Genomic DNA, 26,435 nt, shown 5'->3' with positions numbered 1-26,435 from the left:
AAGTACAGCGCTGTAAAGTGCAAGTGTAATCAGTGCCTGCAGCGCTGCACGCTTGCTCGCAGCGCTGCAAGATATACCCCTCGGAGAGGTGGCGTACGTACAGAGCTGCGAGAGCTCTCTCACAGCACTGGCGGCGCGACTACACTCGCGCTTCACAGCGCTGCCACGGCAGCGCTGTTAAGTCCCAAGTGTAGCCAAGGCCTAAGGTATCAGCTAGGCTGGTCTCCGCTTGTTGGAGAAACATCTTGTGTAATAAGCAGAACACGCTGAATTAGATATAAACTACCTCTGTATTCTACATTTTTCACAGCTTAAATTACAAAACATTTATTAAACATTAATTAAATATTAGGATCAAATAAATGAGTCATACACACTAGCATTATAACCATTCAAAAATAATTGGGAAAATAACCAAATATACTTAATTGCAGCCACTAACTCTTACTTTATTGTGCTCTGCATTTCCCCTGCTCATCTATGAGCTGAAAGAGAAAACAGAAGGGAATTAGTGAAATGACACTGAAGTCACAGAAACTCTTTAAGTAGCTGGAGCAGTCCCCACTTAAACACTGAACAGGAAATTTATAGCCACCTGTCTGAACAAATGGCTAACCTCCTGAGCGTTGGCATGGAGTACGTGCAAAAATGGAAAATATGCAAATAATTATTTGATGGAAACACTAGACATTCACAATGGCCATTACTTGCAGTGGATGAGTGGACCAGCTCTAATCAACACCCACCTGTGGCAGTGTCCTCAGAGCAGATGGCTGGGTTCAGAGGCCACTGGGCAAGGGGAAAGGAGAAACACACTTACTGTCATGCACCATAGCACCTGAATGTGGGAGGATGAGGTTCCTCAGATGCATGGTAACAGAGCTAATTAGAAACTGTTCTTTGGAACTTTCAGCAGAACCCAACCATGCAGTAACAATACATAGATTTTAAGGCCAGAAGGGAACATGGCAATCATCTTGTCTGACCTCCTGCATAGCACAGGTCATAAATTTTCATCCAGTGATTCCTGGGTCAAGTCCATAACTTCTGGTTGAGTTAGAGTATGTCTTTTAGAAAGATATCAGTGATAGGGAATCCACCACATCCCTTTGGAAGCTGCTCCAGTGATTAACTACCCTCTCTATTAAAAATGTGTTCTTGATTTCCAGGCTGAGTTTTCCTCACTATAGTTATCCTTGTACTGCCTTTTCTTCCTCCTCCTCTCCCAGACCAATCTGTGGTTTACTCACTGTATTACAGCGGAGCACCAGCTCTGCTACACTGAAGGTTAAGACCAGCTGTTTAAAGCACAACTCTTCTAAGTGCTCTAAAATCCTCATGGTTACTCAGATTGCCTTGAAATTTGGTGTGCCTCCTGGCGGCATGGGTTTGGTTACTGATCCAAATTTGGGGCCGTATGACCAAGGGATTTCCCGCCGCCCCAAAAACCCAGCTTTTCTCTAAGTTCCCTTGTTTTAGCAATTTCTATTTTGTGTACACAGATAGCAAACCAGGGCAGAGATAATTGCACCAGGAACTCAAACGCTCAAGAGTTACCCCAAAAGAGTGCATGCCACCTTCGAGAGAAATCAAATTAAAGAGTTTGGTTCTCTAGTTAAGCATGCACCAAGCAGTTCTAAAGCTCACACAACAAACAGATTACACTGTGCATGTGCAGAGATAGAGGCAATTGGAAACTATCTGTGAATCATGGGAACTGAATAGTTCAAGGAGGAATGTTACAGCCATTGAACCTGAGCAACACCCAGTCACTGTGAGCTCAAATCCAGCCATGGGCAGAAATCTGAAATAAAGAAAGGAGGCATCTTGCTATTACCTGCCTCTGTCCAAGGGGTTTTTGTATTTTGGGGAGATGTAATTGAGTACAGCAGAGTATTCAGAAGGCGCAGACATTCTTTTTGAAAAGAAAATAAATTACCCATGCAGATGTTCTGTGGGAGGGGAAAGTGATCAGGGCTGCCAAAGAGCTTTGGGGTGCAACAAGGAGATGGATGATTATGAGAGGGGAAGACATAGGGTTGAGTTGGTAGGAGAGCAGTTGTGGGTCAAGGGATGGAAAGGAGTGGGGCGTAGTTGAAGTTAGAGGAGCGGGATGGGATACTGGAAAGGGTGGCATGGGGGTGAGTGACAGGAGAAGGGCAGGGAGAATAGGGGCAGGACTGCCTGTCAGCCCTACATTTCCCTCATAGATTCCGAGGCCAGAAGGGACCATCGTGATCATCTAGTCTGACCCCCTGCATAGCACAGGCTAGAGAACTGCCCCGAAATCATTCCTGGAGCAGAGCTTTTAGAAAAAATCCTGTCTTGATTTAAAATTGCTGGGGATGGAGAATCACCCCCTCCCCACCGCGCCCCATGGTAGTGTGTTCCAATGGTTAATTACACCTTATTTCCAGTCTTGATTTAAAATTGCTGGGGATGGTTAATTACACCTTATTTCCTGTCTTGATTTAAAATTGCTGGGGATGGAGAATCACCCCCTCCCCACCGCGCCCCATGGTAGTGTGTTCCAATGGTTAATTACACCTTATTTCCAGTCTGAATTTGTCTAGCTTCAGTTTCCAGCCATTGGATTGTGTTAGACCTTTCCCCGCTAGATTGAAGAGCTCATCATTAAATATTTGTTCCCCATGGTAGGTACTTATAGACTATAATCAAGCCATCCCTTAACCTTCTCTTTGTTAAGCTAAATAGATTGAGCTCCTTGAGTCTACCGCTATAGGCGAATTTTCTAATTCTCTAATCATTCTCGTAGCTTTTCTCTGAACTCTCTCCAGTTTATCAGCATCCTTCTTGAATCGAGGACACAAGACCTGGACACGGTATTCTAGCAGTAGTTGCACCAACTGCCAAATACAGAGGTAAAATAACCTCTCTATTTCTGCTTGTGATTCCCTTGTTTATGAATCCAAGGATCGCATTCGTCCTTTTGGCCGCAGCGCCACACTGGGAACTCATGTTCAACTGATTTTCCACCATGACCCTCAAATCTTTTTCAGAGTCACTGCTTCCCAGGATAGGGTCCCCCATCGTGTAAGAATGGCCTACATTCATTGTCCCTGGCTGTATATATTTACATTTAGCCATATTAAAACATACATTGTTTGCTTGCGCCACAGGCACTGGCTTCCTCCTTTCCCCGGGGTGTTCAACTCCAGCTCAACTCCAAGCCCTGCCCCCACTCCATCCCTTCCCCCAAGCTCCCACCCCCGCCTCTTCCCAACCCCAACCCTGCCCCTTCCCACAAGTGCACCCTATCACGCTCTTCACTCCCCACTGCCTCCTGCACGCCGTGGAACAGCTGATCGCGGAGGGCGGGATGCACTGGGAGGGAGGTGGAGAAGTTGATCGGCAGGGCCGTCGGTGGGCAGGAGGCATGGGGGGAGCTGGCTGTCAGTGGGTGCTAAGCACCCGCTAATTTTTTTTCCACGGGTGCTCCACCTACACCAAAACAGAACCAGATTGCTGGCATGTAAAATTAAAAGAGGTTAGAGAGAAAATTTTAAACCAAATGCTGGGGGAAAGCCAGCAAATGTGGCTGGGTGGTTGGAAACATTTCTTGGGGTGAATTTATTAAAGGGGGAATTCTATATCCTGGTAAAGGTGATAGGAAAGAAGTGAGTTTTGCTGAACTTGACATTCTGGAATGGCAGGAGATACAGCCAGGGAACCTGAATGCTGCATTAATGAAGTTTTCTCATTTAATTTCTAGTGTTTTGAACAGAAAGAGAAATGTTGTTCGTAGGAGTTAGTGGTCATATAGACAGTTATAGTTATAAGAGCGGCCATACAGGGTCAGACCAATGGTCCATCTAACTCAGTATCCTCTCTTCTGATAGTAGCCAGTGCCAGGTGCTTCAGAGGAAATGAACAGAACAGAGCAATTTTGAATGATCCATCTCCTGTTGCCAAGTTCCAGCTTCAGCCAGTTGGAGGTTTAGGGAAACCCAGAGCATGGGGTTGCATACCTACCACCTTGACTAACAGCCAGTGATGGAGTATCCTCCATCAAACTTATCTAATCCTTTTTTGAACCCAGCTATACTTTTGGTCTTCACAGTACCCCATGGCAATTAGTTCTACAGGTTGACTGTGTGTTGTGTGAATAAGTACTGCCTTTTGCTTGTTTTAAACTGCTGCCTATACATTTCATTGGTGAGCCCTAGTTCTTGTGTTGTGTGAAGGGGTAAATAACACTTTCTTATTCACATTCTCCACACCAGTCATGATTTTATAGACCTCTATCGTCTCTTTTCTAAGCTGAGCAGTCCCAGTCTTTTTAACCACTCCTCACATGGAAGTTATTTCATACCCTGATTCATTTTTGCTGCCCTACTCTGTACCTTTTCCAATTCTAATATATCTTCTTTGAGATGGGGCAACCAGAGTTGCGCACAGTATTCAAGGTGTATGAGTACCATTGATTTATATAGCAGCATTATGATATTTTCTGTTTTATTATCTATTCCTTTCCTAATGGTTCCTAGCATTCTGTTAGCTTTTTTGACTGCCACTGCACATTGAGCAGATGACTCTTAGATCTCTTTATGTTATTAACTTGTTTTTTGTTTGTTTGGCTTAAGTGTACTCCTTGGGCCTACCCTGAGGCCTACCTTGTAAACACTGAAACATAAAACCTGAGCGAGGAATAAAATCTCTCTGGAATGGGACTGATTTATTCCAGGCCCCAGACCTCTCACTTCCTGGAGAGGTGAAGGAGGTACCTTGCTACAATACCCAGTCAATATGAAGATAGCTGAAATCCTCCATTATTATTGTGTTTTTTTCCTTTTCAGCCTCTCTAATCTCCCCAAGCATTTCACAGTCACTGTCACCATCCTATGTCAGATGGTAGTATATTGCTACTGCTGTACACTTATTGTTCAAGCATGGAATTTCTATCCATAGAGTTTGAGTCATTTAAGATTTTTACTTTATTTGACTCAATACTTTCTTTCACATATAGTGCCACTCCCCCATCAGTGCAACCTACTCTCTTATTCTTAGATGTGTGGTACCCTGGTATTACCGTGTCCCATTGATTATCTTCATTCCACCAAGTTTCCATGATGCCTGTTATATCAATATCCTCCTTTAATGCACTCAAGTTCACTCATCTTAATATCTAGAGAGAAGAGATGGTATCTTTTATTTGACCAGCTTCTGTTGGTGAAAGAGACGGGTTTTTGAAAGCTCAAAAGCTTGTCTCTTTCACCAACAGAAGCAGGTCCAATAAAAGATATTACCTCACCCACATTGTCTCTCCAACATCCTGGGATCAACATGGCTACAACACCACTGCAAACAATGATGGAAAATATTTAGACTTCTAGCATTTGTATATAAGCACATGTACATTTTGTCAATATTCAGTTGCTTGTCTTAATATGTTATATTTAAATGGCACTCTCTTACATTTGACTACTCCTCATTAACTCCTGTAGTCCTTAACCAGCTCACTTGAGGAGTGTACAAGGAACCTTTCTCCTTCAGTTTCCTCATCTATGAAACAGAGATAATACCTGCTTCAGAAGGGAGTTATGACGCTTAAATGAACGTAGTGTGCATTGAGATCATCTAATGGAAGGCACTAAAGTGGCGCATATTGTCATTTTGTCCTGGCAGAGATGGGATCCCCCCGTACAGACTCCGAAAGCAGCATCGCCGAGAGATGCAGGAAAGTGCCAAAGCAAATGGACGTGTGCCACTACCTCACATTCCTGTAAGTAGCAATACTCTGCCTGTCGATAAGTTTATCTCCCAGTATGAGAGACTGCAGGTGCACACTTGGTCAGCAAAAGATCAGGTCTCCAGGTGGTCTCATCATTGTATGGAGTCACAGGGGAGTGCATTGCTTTTTAAAATGGTGGTCTAGTGGGCTATTGAGAGGCAAAGTTGGATAGTCCACTTCAAAACTGTTACGCCTACTCAACACTTGATTTTAAAATGCACAGCCCTTTAAGGTAATTGGTGAATAGTTGCCTGTTTGAGGATCCAGGACAGGGGCTGGGTTGTTGGGTAGGATGGCCGGGCAAGCTCACATATAATGGTGGCAGACCCCTCACAGTAAGTACTTTGGAGCTAATCTTGGATGTATTTCTGTAATGTGTAACTGCCCATCTAGCACAAAGTGAAGCTGAGCAGAGAAATGATGTAAACTTAGGGGCAATTTAAGGATCTGGACTGATGGTTATTTGACAAATGTCATGTCCCCAACTGGTGTTTCTGTCCAGGCAGCCCAGCCTGATGCAGAGGACCACTATTTTGGGATATAAGATAGAAAGGTGGGCTCCTTTCTTGTCTCTAGTTTTTCCCCAGTTTCATCAGGGCAAAGAGCCTGGTATTAGACGCTTAACATAACCCTTAAGATTCTGTAGCAACTTTTGCACATTTGCTGATCACTGTAAGCCTTTTTTCCCCTGAGCGAGAAGTTACAGGTGTTATGTCATGTTTAGCAGAAAATAAAGATACTACTTTCTTCCTTGGGCAGCTGTGCTCTAGCACAAATCAAATTGAGACAATGTCTCTGTCCTCCGAGAAATGGCTTCACTCAGCATAGCCACTCTCCTCCTGCCTGTTCAGAAGCAGTGCAATGCAGGCAAAATCCACGCTTGTTTTAATCTTGTGTTTAAAATCTTTATTTTGCCTTTTAAATTAGATTATTTTCCTGATGATTTAAGAGGGTCTCCTGTGCTTTGATCATTGGGTTGAAAATAAAAGCCTTGGCTGTGGAAGCTTACTAGCCACTGTTGTTCAGCCTCTTCTCCTTTCACATAGTTGCTTTCACAGTGTGGTTGCTGTCGAAAAGACTGGCTGGGTGCCTTTTTATTTCCCGCTGCTGCCGTTTTTACTGTAAGCATTGCTTTGTTAGAGTTGAAATTTGAAGGCTTGGCCTTTTTTTTTTTTTTTTTTTTTCCAGTTGCCGAACAGTGGGAACCACTGAGTGAATATTCTTTGACTTCAAAGCCTGTCAGCAGCTTTACCTTTTGGATAAAAATAATAGTGGCTTTCTATTGATCATGTGTACTGGCAACGCTTCAGTGAACCGCAGGTTATAAATTCTGAGTGTGGCGCATAAAATATGTATGGCGAACTCTGCTTTAACGAACTTCCATCTGCCAGATATTTCTTTTGTTGAGATGAATAAGTGTCATTCCAGCAGTGGTTACTTGCACCCTAATTAGTTTTACTTAGCATGAAATTTTATTGACTTTTTTTGGAAAACAGTTTTTTTTTTTAAGCAAGGTTTAAATTGGACACCTGCTGCTTGATAAACGTTTCTACTGTAGTGCTTATCTGCATGTTCTTTGAGAATTACTTGCTCCTTGTAAATTTCACACAGACACTCCACAAGGATTTCTCAGTGAAAGATACAGTTTTCCCATTAGGTTTTGTGCTTTAATTTTAAGTCCCATGGGAGAAGGTATATCATTGCATATTTATATTTGAGAGGACAGAGGAAGCAAGTTAGTTCTAGTCTCTCTCCAGGGAATAAGAGTTTAGTTCAGACACTGTGGCACCTCCTGCCTGCCAATTACTGGCATGGAATTGGCATAGACTTCAGAGAGCCACTGCTCTGCCCTCACTTTATCCATCCGCTATGAAAGGAGAAGGTAATAAGATAATATGTTTTAGAACACGCCAGTGCGGCATTTTATAAAGTTCATTTTTTAAAATTAAAATGAAATGTAAGTGTGTCGAATTAAATCTACCCAATTAACATCTAAGCGGATACATTTTTCCATTGTTGCTTTCCAAAATCAGTCACTGCTGATAGTATAGTATGGCCTATAGTTAAAGTAATCCCTGCACCTATCTAGACCTGATGTGTAGCACACTCTCGGACAGGCAGTAGTAACCTATTAACTTTCTTCTATTGGAGGATTTCATAACGGGAAACAAACCTCATCAGAATAGCCAATTGCTATAATGTAACCAGTGCAGATAGTTCTTGCAGAATGCATTGCATAATCCCCTTATTATGGTATAGAGCCACCCTTACCAGGAAGGAAGCTGAGTTCACAAAGTCCGCTAGGGACTTCACCATTCATTTACCAGTGAAGAGTTTAGCTCAGGGGTGGGCAAACTTTTTGACCTGAGGGCCACATCTGGGTGGAGAAATTGTATGCAGGGCCATGAATGTAGGGCTGGAGTGTGGGAGGGGGTGCAGTGTGCAGGAAGGGGCTCAGGGCAAGGGGTTGGAGTGCGGAATGAAGGAGGCGGCTCAGGGCAGGCAGTTGGGCTGCCTGTGAGGTGTGGCAGGGGCCTACGGGCAGAGGGTTGGGGTGCAGGAGGGGGTGCAGAGTGTGGGAGGGGGCTCGGGATGAGGTTCGGGTACAGGAGGGGGTGCGGCATGTGGGGGGGCTCAGGGCACGAGGTTGGGGTACAGGAGTGGTGCGGCAGGGGGCTCAGGGCAGGGAGTTGGAATGCAGTGTGCAGTTGGGATTCGGGACATAGGCGCCGACTTCCCCTCTGCCCCCTGGGTGCTTGACCCCTGCCCCACCCTCGCCCCGCCCCAATTCCACCCCTTCCCCCAAGTCCCCGCCCCTGCCCCATCTCTTTACTGCCTCCTCCCCTAAGCGCGCCATGTCCCCACCCCTCCCCCTCCCTTCCAGAAAGTCCTAAGCGCCGCCAAACAGCTGTTAGGCGGTGGGCGGGAAGCGCTGGGAGGGGAAGGAGCGGGGACATGGCGCACTTGGGAGAGGAGGAGGGGGTGGGGCGGGGGGAGCTTGGCTGCCGGTGGGTGTGAAGCACCTGCTAATTTTTTTCCCGTGGGTGCCCCAGCCCCACAGCACCCACGGAGTTGGCACCTATGGTTCGAGGTGCAGGCTCCGACCCGGCGCCGCTTACCTCGAGTGGCTCCGGCATGGCAGCAGCACGCAGTGGGGCTAAGGCAGGCTCCCTGCCTGCCCTGTCCCCATGCCACTCCCAGAAGTGGCCAGCATGTCCGGCAGTGGCTCCTGGGGGTGGGGTGGGGCTGGTGGCACCACCACACGCTCCCCTCCCCTGTGGGTATCACCCCCAAAGCTCCCATTGGCCGTGGTTCCCCGTTCCCAGCCAATGGGAGCTGCAGGGGGCGGGGCCTGCAGGTGAGGGCAGCGCCAGAGCCCATTCCCGAAGGGCCGCAGGGACATGGTGCCGGCTGCTTCCAGGAGCGGCGCGGGGCCAGGGCAGGCAGGGAGCCTGCCTTAGCCCCGCTGCGCCAGGGGGCTGGCAATCCTGCGGGCCAGATTGAAAGCCCTGACAGACCGCGTCCAGCCTGTGGGTCATAGTTTGCCCTCCCCTGATTTAGCTGCTGCTCTGATGGGAGCTACATAAATGTTAAATTGATTATATAGAGCCTTTTATAGAATCATAGGATTGGAAGGGACCTCGAAAGGTCATCTAGTCCAGTCCCCTGCAGGACTAAGTATTATCTAGATCTCCCTGGCAGGTGTTCGTCTAACCTGCTCTTAAAAATCTCCAATGATGGCGATTCCACAACCTCCCTAGGCAATTTATTCCAGTGCTTAACCACCCTGACAGTTAGGAAGTTTTTCCTAATGTCCAACCTGAACCTCCCTTGCTGCAATTTAAGCCCTTGCCTCAGAGGTTAAGAAGAACAATTTTTCTCCCTCCTCCTTGTAACAACCTTTTATGTACTTGAAACCTGTTATCATGTCCCCTCTCAGTCTTCTCTTTTCCAGACTAAACAAACCTAATTCTTTCAATCTTCCCTCATAGGTAATGTTTTCTAGCCTTTAATCAATTTTGTTGCTCTTCTCTGGACTTCCTCCAATTTGTCCACATTTTTCCTGAAATGTGGCACTCAGAACTGGACACAATACTCCAGTTGAGGCTTAGTCAGTGCAGAGTAGAGCAGAAGAATTAGTTCTTGTGTCTTGCTTACAACACTCCTGCTAATATGTCCCAGAATGAGGTTTGTTTTGTTTTTGTTTTTTTGCAACAGTGTTACACTGTTGATTCATTTAGCTTGTGGTCCACTATGAACTCCAGATCCCTTTCCGCAGTACTCCTTCCTAGGCAGTCATTTTCCATTTTGTATGTGTGCAACTGATTGTTCCTTCCTAAGTGGAGTACTTTGCATTTGTCATTATTGAATTTAATCCTGTTTACTTCAGACCATTTCTCCAGTTTGTCCAGTTACTCTCTATGCCATTATCTAAATCTTTGATGAAGATATTCAACAAAACTGGACTCAGAACTGTTCCTTGCGGGACCCCACTCATTATCCCTTTCCAACATGACTGTGAGCCACTGATAACTGCTCTCTGGGAACAGTTTTCCAACCAATTATGCACCCAGCTTATAGTAGCTCCATATAGGTTTCATTTCCCTAGTTTGTTTATGAGAAGGTCATGTGAGACAGTATCAGAAGCTTTACTAAAGTCAAGATATACCACGTCTACTACTTACCCCTTTTCAAAAGGCTTGTTACCCTGTCAAAGAAAGCTATCAAGTTGGTTTGACACAATTTGTTATTGACAAATCCATGCTGACTGTTACTTATCACCTTATTATCTTCTAGATGTATGCAAATTGATTGCTTAATTATTTGCTCCATTATCTTTCTGAAGCTAAGCTGACTGGTTTGTAATTCCCCAGGTTGTCCTTATTTCTCTTTTTATAGATTGGCATTATATATTTGCCCTTTTCCAATCTTCTGGAATCCCTCCCATCTTCCATGACTTTTCAAAGATAATTGCTAATGGCTCAGCTCCTTGAGTATTCTAGGATGTATTTCATCAGGCCTTTGTGACTTGAAGACATCTAACTTGTCTAAGTAATTTTTAACTTGTTCTTTCCCTATTTTAGCCTCTGATCGTACCTCATTTTCACTGGCATTCACTGTGTTAGATGACCCATCACCCATAGGCGCAAACTTTCCCCAGCGCCAGTGAGTGCTCGCGCCTCCCCGGCCCTGGCCCTGCCCCGACTCCACCCTTTCCCTGCCCCTGCACCACTCCCATTCCAACCCCTTCCCCAAAGTCCCCACCCCAACCCCGCCCCTGCCCCTATTGGACCCCTTCCCCAAATCCCCCCCCGGCCCCACCTCTTCCCCGAGTGTGCCGTGTTCCCCCTCCTCCCTCCCAGCGCTTGCCGCATGAAACAGCTGTTTCACGGCGCAAGCGCTGGGAGCTAGGGGGAAAAAGTGGGCACGTGGCGTGCTCAGGAGCGGAGGCGGAGGTGAGCTGGAGCGAGAGGGCGTTGAGGGGAGCTGCCAGTGGGTGCTAAGCACCCACCAATTTTTCCCCATGGGTGCTCCAGCCCCAGAGCACCCACAGAGTCGGCGCCTGTGCAATCATCATCAACCTTCTTGGTGAAAACCGAAACAAATAAGTCATTAAGCACCTCTGCCATTTCCACGTTTTCTGTTATTGTTTTTCCCCCCTCCCCCACATTGAATAATGGGCCTACCCTGGCCTTGGTCTTCCTCTTGCTTCTAATGTATTTGTAGACTGTTTTCTTGTTACCTTTTCTGTCTCTAGCTAGTTTGATCTCATTTTGTGCCTTGGCCTTTCTAATCCTGTCCCTACATACTTGTGTTATTTGCTTATATTCATCCTTTGTAATTTAACCGAGTTTCCACTTTTTGTAGGATTTTTTTTTTTTTTTTTAGATCATTGAAGATCTCCTGGTTAAGCCAGGGCGGCCTCTTGCCAGACTTCCTATCTTTCCTACCCAGTGGGATAGTTTGCTCTTGTGCCCTTAATAACGTCTCCTAGAAAAACGGCCAATTGTCTTCAATTGTTTTTCCCCTTAGACTTGCTTCCCATGGGATCTTACCTACCAACTCCCTGAGTTTGCTAAAGTCTGCCTTCTTGAAATCCACTGTCTTTATTTTGCTGTTCTCCCTCCTACCATTCCTTAGAAACATGATCACTTTCACCCAAGCTGCCTTCCACTTTCAAATTCTCAACCAGTTCCTCCCTATTTGTCAAAATCAATTCTAGAACAGCCTCTCCCCTAGTAGCTTTCTCCACCTTCTGAAATAAATAATTGTGTCCAATACATTCCAAGAACTTGTTGGATAATTGTGCCCTGCTGTGTTATTTTCCCAACAGATGTCTGAGTAGTTGAAGTCCCCAATCACCACCAAGTCCTGTGCTTTGGATGATTTTGTTAGTTCTGTAAAAAAAAAAGCCTCATCCACCACTTCTTCCTGGTTAGGTGGTCTATAGTAGACCCCTACCATGACATCACCCTTGTTTTTTACCCCTTTTATCATTACCCAGAGACTTTCAACAAGTTTGTCTCCTATTTTCATCTCAACCTCAGTCCAAGTATATACATTTTTAATATATAAGGCAACACCTCCTCCATTTTTTCCTTGCCTGTCCTTCCTGAGCAAGTTGTACCCTTCTATACCAATATTCCAGTCATGCGTATTATCCCACTAGTTATGTTTATTTACTAGCATTTCGAGTTTTCTGCTTATTCCTCATACTTCTTGCATTACTATGCAGACATCTAAGATACTGATTTGATTCCCTCCCCCAGTTCTGTCTTGACTTTCCCTTATCCCTGCTATCACAGCCCATGCTCCCCCAAATTCCGACCCTTCTCCCAGTTCTCCATGCTTTTGAATTACCTGTGTGCTTTGGTCACCTACCCCCTTCGAACCTAGTTTAAAGCCCTCCTCATTAGATTAGCCAGTCTGTATCCAAATATGCTCTTCCCCTTCCTCAATAGGTGGACCCCATCTCTGCTTAGCAGTTCTTCTTCCTGGAACAGCATCCCATGTTCAAGGAAGCCGAAGCCCTCCTGGCAACTCTATCCTCTCAGCCAGGCATTCACCTCCGGGATGCATCTGTCTCTGCCTGGGCCCGTACACTTGACTGGAAGGATCGAAGAGAACACCACCTGCGCTCCCAACTCCTTCACCCTTACTCCCAGAGCCCTGTAGTCACTTCTGATCTGCTGAGGGTCATACCTTGTAGTATCATTAGTGCCCACATGGATGAGTAGCATGGGGTAGTAGTCAGAGGTCTGGATGATCCTCGACAATCCCTCTGTAACGTCTTGATATGGGGCCCTGGCAGGCAGCATACCTCCCAGGATGCTATGTCAGGGCTACAGATGGGCCTCCATCCCCCTCAGAAGAGAGTCACCAACCGCCACTATCCTATGTTTCCTCCTGGGAGTGGTGGCTGCGATCCTCCCAGCCTTGGGGGTTCCTGGCTTCTCCTCCTCCACCTTTGGGGGTGGTTCCTCATCGCTTGTTGCCAGGGCAGCATAACAGTTTTCCATCACCATAATGGGTAGGAGTGGAGCACTGCCTGCTGCCAGAAGTAACCACCTGCCAGTGTCCTCCCTGTGACAGACCCATATCCTCCTCCCCCAATGGTGTGGCAGCAGTTCTCTATAGCTGGATATCTTCCTCAGCCTTGTATGTCTCCATATGAATACTTTCAAGGAATTCCTCATGGGCACGGATGCTCCTCAGCCTAGCCACCTGCTCCTGTAGCTCTCCCACCTGCTTCCTGAGAGATTCCACCCGCAGGCACCTTTCACACTGGATGTTCCCCCCAGCCTGGTTTTCTGTGAATGGGAAATGCAGGCCACAGTCTGCAAATCAACACCACGATCTGGGTAGAGGCATCCATGGTTAGGTTGTTTGTCTGTCAACACTAGCGCAGGTGGAGGAGACAGAAGCAGTGTTATGACAGTACCTTTGTAATAAGGTATATAAAGAACAACCTATTAAGATTACCTGATGATGCTAGAGAGACAATTTATCAGCATGAGTTTAGAAATGACCAAGCTAATCAAATGGTAAAGCCACACATGGGAGTTTTTATAGGACACTTGAAATGAGCTTTAGTAAAGCATTTAGTCCAACCCATGCCATCCTGTGTTCCACATATTCCACACATTTTACAGTGTCTAGAAATGCTTTAGGAGTTTAGTATTTTCTTCTGTCAACCAGCTCCTTGCCATTAAAATGGGCAGTGGATTTGTGTCTCACCTGCCTCTCAGGTGGGTAGTGATCCATGAGATAAAATGGTTGGGCCCAGTTCCTCCCTTCTCCAGCAAGTGGGAAGACCTTTTTCAATTCTCCTGTTTCTCTGGGAAACAGCTGCACCTGTTGGGTCTCAGAGGACGCTCCATCTCATTCTTGGACTCAAGTGGAGTCCTGGAGCAACATGGAGAATCAGAAGGGAAAGTGTATTCCCAGAAGAAATGAGGAAACGTGCAGGGAATGCACTGCCTATGCCTGTGCATTGCAAGCCCCCGTAGCAGGCCTGTTCTGTGTGAAGGGCCTGGCCACCAGTCCACTGCCAAGTGGCTCCACTGCAGCCAGGTCACAGCGGGAACAGCCCTGCGTCAGGCAGTCAGCTCTGTCAGGTGTCGACACTCAGAGTGGGAATTTGCCAGAATACATTTGGGGAACCAGCACTCCAACAGGAGCTTCCAGGAGGACAATTCCATGGAGGTATAAGGTACCCTTCCCTTCCAGATCCCTCCAGAAAACCCTCAACCCAGGGGCCTTTACCTCGATCCACAAGTTCTTCTTCGAGTGATTGTTCACGTCCATTACACATTAGGTGTACGCGCGCCGCGTGCACGGACGTCGGAAACTTTTTCCCTTAGCGGCTCCCGTCGGGCCGGCAGGGCCCCCTCCTTCCCGCCAGAGCGGCGCCCCGCTCCAGGGTATATATATCCCTGCCGACCCGACCCCTCCAGTTCCTTCTTACCGTCCCTGGCGGCGTTGGAACAACTCTGTCTCTCGTCTGAGAGTGTCCCTTAGTAATAGTCATTAGTGTTATCTAGCAGTTATCAGTTAGTTTGTTGTAGTGTTGAGCAGTAGTTAACAGCTCATTAGGGTACTTAAAGTTCTTGCTGTGGTTGTTTGTTCAACCCCGGCACCGGCCCTGGGCGGCGGGGCATGCCGCACGCCCAAGGCTTCAAGGCTTGTGCCACGTGCCGCAGGCCTATGCCATTGAGCGACCCCCACGCCTCGTGTCTCCGTTGCCTGGGGGAGGCTCACCAGAAAGAGCGCTGCAAGATCTGCAAGGCCTTTAAGCCCAGAACCAAGAAAGAAAGAGACTTTCATCTTAAGCAGCTGCTCATGGAGACGGCATTACAGCCCTCCACTTCGGCGGCACCATCTGCCTCCATGCGGAGCGCCCCGGCATCGGTGCGGGAACCGGCGCCGGCGGGTCACATGAAGCCCACGGCACCGACCCATCGGGGTCATATACGACGCCGGTCGTCTTCGCCGGCAAAAGCGAAGGGCCAACCTAAGGCCCGAGGACGCTCCCCGCACAAGAGGGCGGCACCGGTGAAGACCTCGAGTGCCCCTAAGGCCGGTACGGCCCCGGCACAGACCCCGGTAGTGGCTCCGGCGCCGAAAGGCCCGTCGAGCCCCGGGATGGGCGCGTCGAGCGAAGATGAAGGGCTGGAGGAGCTCTTGGAACAGCCCTCCACTCCGGACACGTTTGAGGCAGCTAAGGACCTCATCGCATTGTCCGTCGAGGCCCCGGCACGCGCTGAGGACACTCCGCCGAAGCTGCCGCACAGAGGCAAGCCGGCGATGGTGCGCCCGTCACGATCACCGTCTCGGCACCGTTTCGGGAACCGGTCCCGGTCAAGCTCCGCTTCGGTGGACTCCCGGTTGCCCTCGGTGCAGGAAGCACCGCAGCAGTCGGGCTTCAATAAGCGGTCGGCACCGAGTCGGCACCGCGAAATGTCGGCGGTATGTTACCCGAGGCCGACCAGCCGTAGCCGTTCCCGGTCCCGCGACCGCCGGTACCGTTCCAGGTCCAGATCGGCGAGACGCTATTCCAGATCCTGGTCGCGGAGGCGCTACTCCCCAAACCCGGACCGGCACCATCCTACGGCTCCGCCGTGGCCTTCCAGGTCACCGTCCGTGGTCTCGGGGACCGACTCAGACCGGTACGGCGGATATGGCCATAGGTCGCAGGCCAGCAGAGACTATGGCCATTCTCAATGGGGCCAGCCGAGCCAATGGCCATTCTGGACACCCTGGGCCTACCACCAGCAAGGGCCCCCATCGAGGGCCTCGAGATCCGGGCCACCGGGGTACCGATCCCGCTCCCCACGGCACCGCCCGCCATCACATAAGGAGGCAACGGTCTCTAGACCTCCGGAGCGGGAAGGAGTGGACTCGGCACCAAGTACGGTACCGTCCCAGTCCCACACTGCGGGTCAGGCCCCAGAGGAGCAACTGGTCGATGCCGGGTTTGCAGGACACTGAGGAGGGGCAGAAGGCTCCGACCTCTTCCTCCTCGCCAGATGAGGAGTAGCGGGCACCATGGTGTCCGGCCCTCCCCCGATTGACCATCGGGCACACCAAGACCTGCTTCGCAGGGTAGCCCTCAATTTGGGCTTGCAAGCGGAGGAGACCATAGAACAGGAAGACCCCATGGTCGATATCCTGAGCCCAGAGGGCCCCTCCAGAGTCGCTCTCCCGATCATACGGACAGTACAGTCCAATTATAAGACGGTGTGGCAGACGCCGGCCTCCAGTGCACCGACTGCAAGAGGCGTGGAGAGGAAATACTTCGCCCCATCTAGAGGGTTCGACTTCCTCTTTTTACACCCGTCCCCTTGTTCGCTAGTGGTCTCGGCGGTCAACGAGAGAGAGCGCCATGGCCAGCAAGCTCCGGCCCCCAAGGGCAAGGAAGCTAAGCGACTGGACTTGTTCAGGAGGAAAGTCTATTCCTCTGGGGGCCTTCAACTGAGGATCGCCAATCAGCAGGCGATTCTGAACAGGCACAATTTTAACTCTTGGGCTTCAGTCGCCAAGTTTAAGGACTCCCTCCCACCTGACGCGCATCAGGAGTTCACGGCCCTGGTGGACGAGGAGATGGCGGTGGCCAAGACCTCATTGCAGGCCTCCCTCGACTCAGCCGATGCTGCGGCTAGAACAATCGCGTCAGGAGTCGTGATGAGGCGTTCGGCGTGGTTACAGGCTTCAGGTCTTCCACCAGAGGTGCAAACCACACTGCAGGACCTCCCGTTTGAAGGTTCGGGCTTGTTCTCCGACCAAACGGACGCCAGGCTGCATAGCCTTAAAGACTCGCGTGCGACCCTTAAGTCGTTGGGCATGCACACCCCGGTAACGCAGCGTAAACCCTGTAAGCCCCAGCCACCGCAGAGGCAATATCACCCTCGCCCCCGGCACGAGCCTTACCGCCGTCGAGGCAGGGATAACAGGCGGAGACGTAACAATACGCCTAACCAAGGCCAGAGTCACGGCCAGGGCAAGCCGCAGCCGGGGAATAAACCAGGCTTTTGAAGCTACGCCCGAGGACAGCGTACCACTTCATATACCGGATCCTCCTCTGGGGTTCAAGGACCGCCTGTCCCATTTCTACCGGGCCTGGTTGCGCATAACATCGGACCGCTGGGTCCTGCGCACAGTGAAGGTGGGCTATACCCTCCAGTTTTCCTCGCCCCCTCCCTGCCATCCCCCTTCCCCGTCCCTCTTCAGGGACCCTTCTCAAGAGACCCATTGGATCAAGTAGTCACGATCCCAAACCAGGTGCTCAGCTCGCTACGCTGGTGGCTCGATCGCCAACAGGTATGCGAAGAGATCCCCTTCGCTGCCCCACAGCCCACTCTGACGTTGGTAACAGATGCATCGGACCTGGGTTGGGGGGCGCACCTGGGGGAACTGCGGACCCAAGGGCTGTGGTCCAGAGAAGACAAGCTGCTTCACATCAATCTGAAGGAGCTAAGAGCGGTTCGCCTCGCCTGTCAGACCTTCCGCGCCACCATAAAAGGTCACAGCGTGGCAGTCCTGACAGACAACACTACCGCCATGTTCTATATAAACAAGCAGGGCGGGTCCCGGTCTTCTCCCCTCTGTCGCGAGGCACTCCAATTATGGGACTTCTGTATAGCCCATGCGATACACCTCATCGGGACGTATCTTCCGGGGATTCAAAACGGCTTAGCAGACCACCTCAGCCGATCCTACCGAATGCACGAATGGACGCTGAGGCGAGACGTCCTGCATTCGATCTTCCGGAGGTGGGTCTTTCCCCGGGTGGATCTATTCGCCACCAGGGACAACAGCCAATGCCCTCAGTTCTGTTCGTTCCAGAACCTCAGCCAGGGATCATTAGCAGATGCCTTCATGATCCCATGGGGAGGGAGCCTGAGATATGCCTTCCCTCCGTTCCCACTCATACACAAGGTTCTCCTCAAGACCCGCAGGGACAGGGCGACGATCATACTTATCGCCCCGGCCTGGCCACGCCAGCATTGGTTCACGTCCCTGCTGGAACTGTCCATAGCCGATCCAATCACCCTCCCCCTCCATCGTGACCTAGTCACGCAAGACAAAGGTCGCCTACTCCACCCAAACCTGTCTTCGCTACATCTCACGGCGTGGTATCTCTCTGGCTGAATGATGTAGAACACAGGTGCTCTCACCAAGTTCAACAAATCCTCCTTAATAGTAGGAAGCCCTCTACAAGAGCGACCTACCTGGCAAAATGGAAAAGGTTCTCCCACTGGTGTGAGCCTCAACGCATACAGCCTTTACAAGCCTCAGTTCCGTCGATCTTGGACTACCTACTGCACCTCAAGAATCAAGGGCTTGCGCCCGCCTCAATTAGAGTGCACTTAGCCGCTGTTTCGGCTTTCCATCCGGGAGAGTTGGGAGTGTCAGTGTTCTCCAACCCCACAGTGGCCAGATTCCTCAAGGGGCTGGAAAGGGTGTTTCCCTACTCGCGCCCGCCTGTCCCGGCGTGGAGTCTGAACCTAGTCCTAACAAGACTCATGAGTCCCCCCTTTGAGCCCCTAGCCACTTGCTCCCTCACGCACCTCTCGTGGAAGGTGGCGTTTCTTGTGGCCATCACGTCGGCCAGAAGGGTATCGGAATTGAGGGCCCTCACTTCGGAACCACCCTATACAGTGTTCCATAAGGATAAGGTGCAACTGAGGCCGCACCCCAAATTCCTCCCAAAGGTGGTATCACAGTTCCACATGGGGCAGGACATTTGCCTACTGGTGTTTTTTCCTAAACCCCATACGGACCCTCACCACCGCAGCCTACATACCCTGGATGTCCGAAGGGTGTTGGCATTTTACCTGGAATGGACCAGGTCGTTCCGCAGAACACCCCAGCTGTTCATTGCTATTGCGGAGCGTATGAAAGGCTTGCCTATCTCGACACAGCGCTTGTCAGCATGGATTGTGCATTGTATACGCACCTGTTATGAGCTCGCCAATGTTCCGGCCCCGGAGATCCGGGCCCACTCGACTAGAGCCCAAGCATCCTCAACAGCCTTCTTGGCGCAGGTCCCTATCCAGGAGATCTGTAAGGCAGCCACCTGGTCGTCCGTACATACGTTCACAGTCCACTACGCGATCCATCATCAGACCAGAGAGGACGCGATGGTCGGTCGGGCTGTGCTACAGTCAGTTGTACCTTGACTCCTACCCACCTCCAATGGTAAGCTTGGGAATCACCTAATGTGTAATGGACGTGAACAATCACTCGAAGAAGAAAGAACGGTTACTTACCTTCTGTAACTGTTGTTCTTCGAGATGTGTTGTTCACGTCCATTACACTTCCCACCCTCCTTCCCCTCTGTCGGAGTCTCCGGCAAGAAGGAACCGGAGGGGTCGGGTCGGCAGGGATATATATACCCTGGAGCGGGGCGCCGCTCTGGCGGGAAGGAGGGGGCCCTGCCGGCCCGACGGGAGCCACTAAGGGAAAAAGTTTCCGACGTCCGTGCACGCGGCGCGCGTACACCTAATGTGTAATGGACGTGAACAACACATCTCGAAGAACAACAGTTACAGAAGGTAAGTAACCATTCTTCCTTGGCAGCCTCTTTGTACGCACCTGTGAAAGACCCTTCCATGATATTCTCCGCGAGAGCTCACTGCAGCCTCACCAGTCCCTTCCTCAGTCATCTCTAGGGACATCTTTGCAGCTCCTCACAAGCAGGAAATTACAGCTCTTCACACCATGCCCCGGAGAGACAGGGATCACCCAGGCAAAAGAAGAGAGGATCTGATCCTGGCCTTCCTTCAGTCGCCAACTCCCAGAAAATTCTCACAGGGCGGCCCATACATATTGGAGGTAACAGCTTACATACAGTTCCAGTGTGGAGCAGAAAATACAGGATGTTGAGAAGGGGTCACTCATTTTCGAAGCATGTCCTCCCAGTTCACCCTTCAGTTGCAAAAATGTTCACCTTGGGATGTGTCTCCATTACCCCCGAATTCTATACCTTCAGAGCCTTGGTGCCTGAGAAGGGATGAAGTGTCAGAACTGGATCCTGTGTGTCCCACCCACCACCCGAATGTCCAGAGGATCTAGAAACATCCATCTACAGTCTCTAGCTATCCCCTCTTAATGTAGTGTCGCCCATGGCTTCATGATCCAAGCCATCTCAGACCTTCCCCTGGAATCCAGTGTCAATCTTCAGATTCTCTTCAACCAGTAGATAGCACAGGCTGGAAAACCCTTGAGCTGAAAGTATCCAGATGGCCACAGCCACCTAATCTTCCTGTGCTTTGTTGTTGCTTACAGATATTCAGTCAGAAATGGCTATCTGATCAGAACCCCTGATAGTCTTTTGGTTGCCCTGCTTGTGGCCCCCAGGCCCCTGGTTGAGAACCACTGCTTTACAGCAGTGACACTCAACTACATGCCACAGAATTCCGTTAGTGCAAGTGCTAAAATCCTGGGATTCTTTGGGCCTGCCTGCAGATGGAGAGGGCATATCTGACCTCCTTGCCCTCCTCTCTAAGGACCCCACATTGTTGTGAGACTCCTTACAGAGATCCCACTCTGCCAGCCCAAATCATCCTCATCTTCCTCCTCCCCCTTAGGACCAAACAAGTCCCACTTCTTCACCAGAAATCCCAGGTTAAGGGAGAAGCACAGTTTGAATAAATCCAGCTGTATTCCTTTCACAAGTCAGAATACAAGCCGAAGGACTTTGCGATAGGAGCTCGTAGGGCTGGGTGGCCTAGAGGTTGGTGCACCCGGCTTCTGGCCTCTCTGTCAGGCAGTAGAGGCGCCTGCTCCTGACCTTCAAGCCAGATTGCGTCAGCTTGCCACCCACCTCCAGGCCTAGGCCTTTAAGGGGGTGTGGTAGGGGACCTGGGCCCTCCCTTTCCACCGCGCCCCAGCCCAGGGTCCCGTGGGAAGCGACTCCAGTAGAGTGCTCCCTGCAGCAAGTCTGTGTTCACCTCCCTTCCTACTTAGTCTCTTCAGGTTGGGGTGTGGCCCCTATAGTCTGCATAGTCAATCACCTTACGTCCTGTGTTGTCACCAGTCCAGTCGTGCCTCCCAAAGGCATTTGGAGAACAGCGCCTCATTGGTGCATCACTCCTTTCATTGGTTCATGTAGGTCAGGCACTTGCTTCCAGGAATCAATTTGGGTGAGAATTACATGCTGGCTGCAGAAATCCTTCAGGAGCATTGGGTCTGCATGCTATTGCAAATGTGCAGTGCAAGAGAAGGGAAGGGGATAGGAAAGCCGTCATGGGCCAGAGTACTTGTAGCCCATGTCATTGGGCTTAGCTATTGATCAGCTGTACTTTCCAGCATAGTTTCACTGTCACTGAGGTCAATGAGCAAAGCCCATTGCTTCAATCTGTGACGTCGATTTTTATGTAATAAAAGGTGTTCTCAACTCATTGCTTCCATAGGAGGAGCTCTGGCCTCGTTTAAAGGCTATGTTAAATATAACCTTCCTTTCCCTGACTCCCACCCCAGCATGTGCTGGGGCAGAGCAGAAACAGAGTTTGGTTGCACCTCTAAGACTTGCAGAAACGCATTATTTCCATCCTCCTTATTGGACTGTAGATTAACTCTCATGTTCCGCATGAGAAAGAAACTTAAAGACTTCACAGAGATTTGGTCTCTATTCCTCAGTCAGTATGATTCCCTGGTATCATGGTATCATAGCCATTCTTTATACACCTCTATCTCGATATAACGTGACCCGATATAACACGAATTTGGATATAACGCGGTAAAGCAGTGCTCCAGGGGGGCGGGGCTGTGCACTCCCGTGGATTAAAGCAAGTTCGATATAAAGCAGTTTCACCTATAACGCAGTAAGATTTTTTTGGCTCCCGAGGACAGCGTTATATCGGGGTAGAGGTGTATACGTTATCCTGCGTATGACAGCGTCTATCCAGTCTTCTCGCATTTTGGGGGAGGCATTCCCCTGCCTAGGAAGAACCTTCTCAGGACTTAGTCCTCAAGGGGTCTAGAAAGGCCAGAAAGAGACACTAACCAATCAGGAGCCATCAGGCACTACTTCATCCCTGGGGCTGGAACAGGAAAGGAGCCCCTCGATCCTAGCCCGGAGCCTTGGGCCAGGTCAGGGCTCTTGTTTAAACACGGGGATCAAGTGGTTACTTTGTTTATTTACAAGTTTAAAGGTGCAGACTGCCAATTTTAGAGTTTACCTGTTAAAGGGCTGGTGCCGAGTACACTGCACAAGTCCTCCTGCTCCGGACGGGCCGACACACTTGCTGTTTTGCTTCCATGTTCCTTTGTGTTCTCTCTGGTTGTAGAAAATGTACATCTCCCTCCTCCTTTTTCATGTAACAGCATATTCTGTTTCCACGTGACTACTTTCTGTCTTGTTTTCGGCATTGGTGAAATCTTTGGTTGGGATAAGTCATTTCACTTGGTCAGCACAGCAATAGAACAAAGGGCAATGGAGAAAATGCAATTGTTGTCAGTTTGATAGTTCGGTACAGGGCATGTCACCATTCCATCGTTCAGCTCCCCAGGTGCAACATAATTTGGTCTGGGGAAAAGGAAAAAGTAGTTGGCTTTTTCTGCTCCCTGTGAGTGGGCGTCTCTCTGCTTCATGGAACAAGCAGCAAATCATTCTTTTACTTGTCTTGTTTCCTTAGCAAAATGCTCCTTTAGACTTTCTTCCCCTTACCATCTGGCCAGCTAAGGACAGCATGCTGCCTTTTAGAGTTATCAGTAAATGTAAAGCTGGAGCTATTTTTTCTAGTTAATGTCAAATTATATCCATATTTTTGCACTTTATAAAAGACAAAATATTGCTTTTCTGAGGAGTCCAAACAGCAGCCTTTGCCTTTGCGTGACTTTGAAGAGAACTAGATGCAGTTGTGCTGTGTCATTATTCCAATTAGAGAGGTTGCTTCATGGGAAACAGTTGCCTTTTGTGCATGGGTTAAGTAGCACAAACTCTGTGGGATGTAACTGAATGGAAGATCCCAGCAGGCGAGAGGCCACAAGAGTTCACCCTTTTTGGCCTCATTGGGCCATGCTTACACAGTTAAGTAGGTAACCTTCACCAGCCTAGATTGGTGGGTCTGTGACAGAAGCCAGATATGCATGTTAGAATCCCCCTCATCTGTTAAACAAAAAGATGGTAACTTTTCTGCTACAAATTCCTGATGTTTCAGCCCTTTCCTAAGAGTATTATTAGCTTGTTACATTTAACTTATATAAGCAGCAAGGACTGAGCACTGGCATGCCTGCAACAAAGTTTGGTTATTCAATGATAACCACATCCCTAGAGTTGTCATCCTAGAAAATCTCTTCATCATTAAGGAGCTGTGTAGATGGTGTGCGGAAGGAGGTCCCAGAAAGCAGAGCAGAACTCCAGTTTCATCAGTGGAATGCTGTTGGCATGGACCAAACCATCCCTTTGGGTTGTTCACTAGCCTACCCAAATTCTACCCTCCTAGTGCTGCCTGATCCATGGTAGGACCATGAGGGGAGGGATAGCTCAGTGGTTTGAGCATTGGCCTACTAAACCCAGGGTTGTGAGTTCAATCCTTGAGGGGCCACTTAGGGATCTGGGGCAAAATCAGTACTTGGTCCTGCTAGTGAAGGCAGGGGACTGGACTCGATGACCTTTCAGGGTCCCTTCCAGTTCTATGAGATAGGTATATTTCCATAAATTATTATTATTCCAAGCTGAGATAGAATTCCCTTTAAGATTTTAAAGTTTTGGCTTCAGTTTATTGCTCCTTTTGCTAAACAATGGTGTGTTCTTCCTTCAGCGTACGTACCGAATGCCAAAGGATATCCATGTTGAACCACAGAAGTTTGCTGCAGAGCTGATCAATCGCCTGGAGGAAGTACAAAGGGAACGTGAAGCAGAGGAGAAATTAGAGGAGCGCCTTAAACGTGTTCGAGCGGTTAGTAGCAGCCTCAGCATCTCTGGAAACTGGGAAATACAGGTTGTTTGAATAACTTGCACTGTGGGAATCCTTCAGCAGCAGTTGTATTGAGTAACACTACATTGTCATAGGTCATGATGCTGCTGAGCCATATGATGTTTCACGAGAGCTTAAATGACCAGGTGGGACACCCGGGTACGTTTTTTCAGTAGTGAGCCTTGGATTAGCCAAAAAAATCATACCAGGCTCTTAGCTCCGTGGCAGGATGGGAATGGGAGAAAGGCGGGTCAGTCCTATGTGAGACATTTTGCTCAGAAAGCTCAGAGAGTTCACATAGCCCCTTTACACTTCTGGTGTTCTGAGTTCCTAGATAAGTGTAAATACTATTTTGTAAGTACAGGATGTTTTGCTGAGTGCATCAGTGTGTTACTTAACATCACAGCCTGCTACTGTATAGCTAAGCAAAATAAGTTTGTGCATCTCAGTTCCTAGCAGATGACTGTCCACATACCAAAATCACCACCCCTCAAAACCAAAGGGCTCCCCTGTTGGCTGCTTCAGCTGAGTGTCCAAGGACTCAATGGCATCTGAAACTATCATTTTACCCCTAAGGGTGGCATGTTGGCATCAGGACAAAGAATGGTGCCAGCTAGTGTGGGGCAGGCTTGAAGTACCACTGCCTGCTCTGTGGTTCTGTATTCGGGTTAAGTGTCCAGGGCTGTCAATTGAAGACCTTTCACCAGCATAAAAATGAATTGTATGCGTTTGTCAGAAATCTCTTTTTGAGATGCTAGTGTAGTGGATTGGAATGTCTGGTGTGCATTGTAACTGATCCAGATGTAGACGGGTTAGGGGATTTGAATGTCGACACAAGCATCTATCCCCACATATACTCCATGGCTTAAATAGCTTGCTTGTAGAACCTGTGAGTTGGCAGAGAGGAGTTGATGATGGTGACCTACCTGGTCTTTTCTGCCTAGATTCTAGGTGCTAACTCCTGTGATAACTTCTGCTCTTCCCAACCTGGCCCCCGACAGTTCTCTACAATCGGTTGATTCCCCTCAGTCCTGGCTTGCGGTACTCCCTGTTAATACAGTCCTGGACCTCTCTCCCACGTCCCCACCATTGCCCAATGCCTCCCTTACCACTCTGGTGTATTAATTTAGATGGAATAAAGGGCCCAAAGAGTCAAAGGTGCTAGCGTGACCCTGAAACTGTCCGACATTACCCGTGGTCAACGAGGTTCAGGGTTTGGTATACAGAGCCCTCAGTCTACTTAGTGCCATGGCAAATATGCTATTAAAAATTCTTTACCCCTTTATTAGGGTAGAGAAAAGAAGGAAACATTAAATCGGTTGAAACATAAGGCTTTCATTTTAACCACATTCCATCTTCCCTTTCCCTTTAGCAGGAGAGAGTCTTTAAGGGGGAAAATCTGGTCTGACAGTCTCTTTGATGATATTAAACATGGTAATAACTGTCCTTTTTAGAAAAAAGAGCACTTAAATGGGCTGGAGCTGTTGTTGTTGCTGCTGTTGTGAAAAGTCCAGTCACATTTCCTAGAAGACAACATGAGACCCAAACAAAAAGGGAAAGATAAGAACGGCAAAGAGTAAAAATGCAGCTTCTGTCTCTGGTGTTGACTTTCACTTGCAACCTCACTGCTGGAGAAACACAAGGCTAGCGCACTGTCTGGACACTTGGTTGCCTTTTCCAGTCCCACAGAAGGGCTCAGTGAAGCTCAAAAGGTTGTTTCTTATACCAAGAGAAGTTGGCCCAGTAAAAGATGCTCCTCACCCACCCTGTCTCACTGCAAGACCTGGCAAACTTGTACCAGCCCCAGGCTATTTAGGGGATTGCTTTTAGCTGCCTCTGGTCACAGCCTACGCCAGTGCTGCAAAAATGCAATCTTGGCCAGCTAAGCCAGACTCTTATTAAACAGAAGGCAAAAGGAGAGGGTCAGGAAAGAGACGAAATAAGGTGGGGAAGGAAAAGAACACCTGGGGAGGTGTGAGTGACAAGGTCCCAGCTGGTGGTTGGGATTCAGCTGGAGCCCGTGAAGGTGGTGATTTGGCTCCCTCTGTCTGGAGCGGTCTGGTCAGGGTGTCTCTCAGGATTAGGATGAAGGAGGACAAACAGTGTCACAGTAGGTCCCAAAATTTAGTGGGGGCAGCAGCCAGGATGGTGAAGATTGTGCCTTCTCCTGTTCTCTTCTCTTTCAGGCCCCCAGCGTCATAGTAGCCAGCTTCCCTTCAAGTCTCTGTCTGAGGGCGCCAAAGGGAGTGATGGGCAGA

At 49.1% G+C, this 26,435-nt stretch overlaps 1 protein-coding gene across 4 annotated transcripts in view; it reads left to right on the top strand.

The window, feature by feature from the left end:
• Positions 1 to 26,435, top strand: part of AXIN1 (axin 1) — a 179,310-nt gene that overhangs the window by 108,401 nt on the left and 44,474 nt on the right. For 3 of the 4 annotated variants that reach the window (XM_065559851.1, XM_065559849.1, XM_065559850.1), the window contains exons 4-6: positions 2,799 to 2,882; positions 5,647 to 5,743; positions 24,022 to 24,159. In XM_065559851.1, coding sequence (XP_065415923.1) covers positions 2,799 to 2,882; positions 5,647 to 5,743; positions 24,022 to 24,159 — 319 coding nt within the window. The remainder of the gene's footprint in view (positions 1 to 2,798; positions 2,883 to 5,646; positions 5,744 to 24,021; positions 24,160 to 26,435) is intronic. The other variant, XM_024110556.3, reaches the window with a different exon arrangement.

The sequence above is a fragment of the Chrysemys picta genome, chromosome 10 (assembly GCF_011386835.1).
Source record: "Chrysemys picta bellii isolate R12L10 chromosome 10, ASM1138683v2, whole genome shotgun sequence".
In the NCBI taxonomy this organism is placed as follows: Eukaryota; Metazoa; Chordata; order Testudines; family Emydidae; genus Chrysemys; species Chrysemys picta.
The sequence above is the reverse complement of the archived record's forward strand: the minus strand, read 5'-3'. Positions and strand labels throughout refer to the sequence as shown.